Source organism: Orycteropus afer, unplaced genomic scaffold (genome assembly GCF_000298275.1).
Source record: "Orycteropus afer afer isolate SDZICR_OR568_19922 unplaced genomic scaffold, OryAfe1.0 scaffold00176, whole genome shotgun sequence".
Classification (NCBI taxonomy): domain Eukaryota; kingdom Metazoa; phylum Chordata; class Mammalia; order Tubulidentata; family Orycteropodidae; genus Orycteropus; species Orycteropus afer.
The window spans coordinates 1,806,996-1,812,906 of NW_006921763.1; the positions used below are offsets into that span (position 1 = coordinate 1,806,996).

A 5,911-nucleotide genomic window follows, 5' to 3' on the forward strand; every position below is an offset into this window, starting at 1 on the left:
GTATTTACTAATAAAGTTTTTTTTTAGTTAGTTACTCTTGGTGTAAAAAAATACTATTCATTTTTTATAAGTTGATATTATGTTTAGTATCTTGACAAAGACTGGGCAATATATTTCCATAAAGATTTACCACCTTGGAAACCCAAAGTGTGTCACTATGAGTCAGAATTGACTTAATTACAGTGAGTTTGCTTTTTTTGGTTTATCTTGACAAAATCTTTTATTACTCTAATGGATTGTACACCCTACTGGATTTTCTATATGTTGTTGTTGTTGTTGTTAGGTGCCATTGAGTCATCTCTGATTCATAGCAACTTTATGTACAGTAGAGTGAAACATTGCCTGGTCCTGCACCAGCCTCATGATCCTTGCTATACCTGAGCCCATCGTTGCAGCCACTGTATTAATCTACCTTGTTGAGGGCCTTCCCCTTTATTGTTGACCCTCCGTTTTACCAAGCACAATATCCTTCTCTGGAGAATGGTCCCTTCTGACATGACCGATGTAGGTGATATGAAGTCTGGCCATTCTCACTTCCAAGGAGCATTCTGGCTGCACTTTTTCTGGGGCAGATTTGTTAGTTCTTTTGGCAGTGCATGGTACTTTCAGTATTCTTTGCCAACACTGCAACTCAAAAGCACCAATTCTTCTTTGGTCTTCTTTATTTATTGTCCAGCTCTCACAGGCATATAAGGTGATTGAAAATACCATGGCTGGGATTAGGTTCACCTTAGTCTTCAAGGAGACCTCTTTGCTCTTCAGCCCTTTAAAGAGGTCTTTTGCACCAGATTTGCCCAATGCAATATGTCATCTGATGTCTTGACTGCTGCTTCCACTGGTGTTGATTGTAGAATCAAGTAATATGAAGTCCTTCACAACTTCATTTTTTTTCTCGATTTATCATGATGCTCCTCATTGGTCCAGTTGTGAGGATTATTATTATTATTATTATTGAGGTGTAACCCATACTGCAGACTGTAGTCTTCAATCTTCATCAGTAAGTTCTTCAAGTCATCCTCACTTTCAGCAAGCAAAGTTGTGTCATCTGCCTATCACAGGTTGTTAATGAGTCTTCCTCCAATCCTGATGCCACATTCTTCTTCATATAGACCAGCTTCTCGAGTTATTTGCTCAGCATATAGATTGAATAAGTGTGGTGAAAGGATACAACTCTGACACACTCCCTTCCCTATTTTAAACCATGCAATGTCCCCTTATTCTGTTCAAACAACAGCCTCCTGGTGTCTGTACAGGTTCATCATGAGTATAATTAAGTGTTCTGGAATTCCCATTCTTATCAGTGTTACCCATAATTTGTATGATCCACACAATTAAATGTTTTTGAAAGTCAATAAAACACAAGTAAACATCTTTCTGGTATTCTTTGCTTTCAGTCAAGATCCATGACATCAGCAATGATGCTCCATGTCCACTTCTGAATCCAGCTTGTGTTTCTGTAAGCTTTCTGTCAATATATTGCTGCAACCATTTTTGAATTATCTTCAGTAAGATTTTACTTGCATGTGATATTAATGATATTGTTCTCTAATTTCCACATTCTGTGGGATCACCTTTCTTTGGAATGGGTACAAATATTGATCTCTTCCAGTCAGTTGGCCAGGTAGCTGTCTTCCAAATCTTCTTCCACTAAATTTTGACATCAAGTGAGTGCCTCCAGTATAGCATCCACTGGGTTGAAACATCTCAATGGGTAGTCCATCAATTCTTGGAGCCTTGTTCTTTGCTAGTTACTTCAGCGCAGCTTCAACTTCTTCCTTCGATATCACTGGTTCTTGACCATATGCCACCTCCTGAAATGGATGAACATCAACCAATTCTTTTTGGTACAGTGATTTTGTGTATTCCTTCCACCTTCTTTTGATGTTTTCTGCATCATTCAATATATTGCCCATAGAATGTTTCAATATTGCAACTTGAGATTTAATTTTTTTTTCTTCAGTTCTTTCAGCTTGAGAAATGCTGAACATGTCCTTCCCTTTTGGTTTTCTAACTCCAGGTCTTTGCGCTTTTCATTATAATAATTGACTTTATCTTCTCGAGCTGCTCTTTGAAATCTTCTGTTTAGCTCTTTTGTCTTGTCATTTCTTCCATTTGCTTTAGCTACTCTTTGTTCAAGGGCAGGTTTCAGAGCCTCTTCTGACATCCATTTTGTTCTTTTCTTCCTTTCCTGTCTTTCTTCATGGATGATGTTCTTGATGTCATCCCACAATTCCTCTGATTTTTGGTCATTGGTTTTCAATGCATCAAATCTATTCTCTTAAATTCAGGAGGGGTATAATGGATTTTCTATATAGATGAGCAATTATGTCTCCACCCTTCCAATTTTACCTCTTCTTTGGTCTTGTCACATTGGCTTGGACCTCTGGATTTATGTAAGGCAGTAACATATATGGAATGTTCTGATCATATAGGAATGTATCTAAGATTTTTGCCTTAAGTGCAGCATTTGATTTAAGTTTCTGGCCCATGCACTTTACCATATCCAGAAACTTCCTGGTTATTTTTGCTTTGTTTGTATATTGAGCAAATAATAGTGAGTGGTAAACATTATCAAATGCTTTGTCTTCATCTGTTAAAATAATCATCCGAGTTTCTCTTTTAGCCCGTTAATGTAATATATGACATCAGTAAGTTTTTGGGTGTTGAATCTCTTTGTATTCCTGAGTAAATCCTTCTTTATCATGCTCTGCTCTCATTTTAATACATGGTTGGATTCAGTTGGTAATTATTTTTATAAGTATTTCTCAAATGAGTCTATAAGTGAAATGTGCCCTAAAATGTCTTTCTTGTCAATTTTGTAATCAAGAGTAACTTGACTTCATAAAATGAGTTGGACAACTTTCTCTTCTTTTCTACTTCTATAATAACTTGCATAGATATGAATCATCTCTCTGTTCCTTGAAAGTTTGGTAAAACTCACTTACAAAAACTTTTGAGTCTAAAGATTTTTGAGGGGGAGGAATAGAGGAAGTACTTGATTGATTCTCATTTCTATTCAAGTGTTCTCTTTCTTCTTGCACTAAATTTTGACTTTATATATGTTTCCAGAAATTTAACTATTTCTTCACATTATCAAATGTATTACAATATGGCTCTTCATGATGTTATTTTCTCATTTTCTAGCCTCCATTTTTCATATCCTTTCCTTAGCTCTCTCCCTCCTTTTCCTTGAGCAAACATATCACAGTTTTGTCTATTTTATTACTATTTTGCTTTGTTCATATTCTCAATTTTTTTGTTTCATATTTCACAGATTTGTGCCTTTATTTTATTATTTACTTTTTTGATTTTCCTTGTCAAGAAGTATTTGCTTTATACAATCACATTTTAAAGACTAATAGTGACATGGTATCTCCTTTCTCACTCATTAGTAATAACTAAAAAAAAAAAAAAAGCCAAACTCACTGCCATCAAGTTAATTCTGACTCATAGAGACCCCCTTTGGGTTTTCAAGGCAGTAAATCTTTATGGAAGTAGATTGCCCCATCTTCCTTCCACAACGTGGCTGGTGGGTTTTAACCACCAACCTTCTGGTTAGCTATCAAATGCCTTAGGCACTATGCCACCAGAGCTCCCAATAGTAATAGACTTCCATATTAATTAGGTCTGAGAACCAGGCAAGTTCATTAATTATTTGTTTTTTGAAGTAGAAACATTTCTCACACTATGATCTCAGAAGGGGCTCTGGTAGCATAGTGTCCAAGGCATTTGATTGTTAACCAGAAGGCTGGCGGTTCAAACCCACCAGCCACTCCTCAGAAAGAAGGATGGGCAATCTACTTCCATAGTGATACCTCCTCAGAAACCCAAGGAGGGGTCACTATGACTCAGGTCCAACTTGACAGCACATAACAACAACAACAACATGATCTCAGCTAATACTTGCAAATCTTAACTTTGGACAGAGACAGTGCTAAGAACTTTACTGCATCATTCCATTTAATTCTTCTCATAATCCTCATCATGTTATTCTTATACCCATTTTACAGACAAGGAAGCTGAGGCTTGATAAGATTATATAACTTGCCACAGGTCACATGTCCAGTAAGTAACAGAACTGGGATTTGAACCCAAAAGTCTCTACTAGTAACCACTAGGGTATGTTGTTTCCTTAGAAAAGGTCTTGATTTCTTTCTTTTTAAGCCAAAAATAAGGGCAGTTTTTAAGCTAACTTAGTTGTCAATATTTTAATTCCAGGCAAATACTACATAGCCACGATGGCCTTGATCACAGCATCCACTGCCTTGACCATTATGGTGATGAATATCCACTTCTGCGGTGCTGAGGCCCGGCCAGTGCCACAGTGGGCCAGAGTAGTCATCCTGAAATACATGTCCAGGATCTTGTTTGTCTATGACGTGGGTGAAAGCTGCCTTACCCTGCGCCAGGGGAGGGGGCACGATCACTTCAGAAAGGTTTATGACAAACTTCCAGAACCTAATCTGAAAACAGCCGGGAACAAAGACCTTTCCAGAAAGAAGGAAGTTAACAAACTCTTAAAGAATGACTTGGGGTGCCAAGGTGAGAACCCACAGGGTACTGACAATTACTGTGCACGATACAACATGTTGACAAAGAATATTGAGTACATTGCTAAGTGTCTCAAAGACCACAAGGCCACCACTTACCAGGGAAGTGAATGGAAGAAGGTTGCAAGAGTCATAGACCGATTCTTCATGTGGATTTTTTTCATTATGGTGTTTGTCATGACCATTTTGATAATAGCTAAAGCAGATTAGTGAGTGTTTGCTATCTACAGGGCTCATCAATAAAATTCTCTATGATCTACTCCAATGTTCTTCCAAGTCAGAGTTTTGTATATGATTGAAGGTTTATGTTGTCTATAGGTTTTATTATTATTATTATTATTTATTTAAAATGAACTTAGGTACTTGTCAGTTTAAATTAAGCACAAGGTGCAAAATTTCAAGGGTAATAAGATGAAGGAAGTAGGGAAGGGTCCCTTTTATAGCTTCCCAGAAGGGTTGGTAGATGGCCTCTAGGTACATCACAAAGTATACCACATTACAGTTCAAAATTTACAAAACAAACTTGTTTCTCCTTAGTCCCTATTAAAACATGTTTTCAAAAAAGAAAATTAGTTGTACATACCTTAGTGTTATTTAAGTCTCAATGGCATGGTGCATTGCAAGTCATATCAAATGGTATGGTGAAAGGTTTTTTCATACCACGAAAAGGAATGCTACTCCTGTAAACTTTCACACAATTCACAATTAAAAAAAAAAAAAAAAAAAAGAATGCTACTGATCACCAATTTAATGGAGAAGAGCGCTTTCTTGATAAGGATGATGTTGTTAGGCTGATTATGTTTTATAGGAGGCACTGGTGGCTGAGTGGTAGAATTCTCACTTTTCGTGTGGGAGATCAATGCAGCTCAGCCACAGCCATCACCCATCTGTCAGCTGGAGCTTGTATGTTGCTCGTGATGCTGGACAGTCTTCAGAGGCGCTTCCACACTGAGATGAACTAAGAAGAAAAGCCTGGAGATCTACTTCTGGAAATCAGTGAATGGAAGCCCTGTGGCTCATAATGGTTCAGTCTGCAACCAAGCATAGGGATGGCGTAGGACCTGGCAGCATTTTGTTTCTTCGTGCAGGGGGTCCCCATGAATCAGGGGCTGACTTTACTGCAGCTAACACCAACAATAACCACACGCTTATTCAAACCCTAAAGATGAAGTTGTTCCTGCGTTTAGTCCTTGATACAAACAAGATACCAGCTAACTGGGCTCATTCATTCTTTCAATTAGTCAGCAAACATTTAGTGAGCTTCTCCTATGTATAACGAAGCTACATGATTTACATATGCATTGTGTTCTTAGCAAATCTTATGCACCTGTCTGATCACCTTCAATCTTCACAACAATTCT

The 5,911-nt window shown here is 37.6% G+C and overlaps 1 protein-coding gene across 1 annotated transcript in view; it reads left to right on the forward strand.

Annotated features, from left to right (window-relative positions):
- The window catches only part of CHRNA9 (cholinergic receptor nicotinic alpha 9 subunit), a 21,165-nt gene extending 16,405 nt beyond the window's left edge, over positions 1-4,760 (forward strand). The window contains exon 5 of the mRNA XM_007947146.2: positions 4,219-4,760. Coding sequence (XP_007945337.1) covers positions 4,219-4,760 — 542 coding nt within the window. The remainder of the gene's footprint in view (positions 1-4,218) is intronic.
- Positions 4,761-5,911: the final 1,151 nt, after the last annotated feature.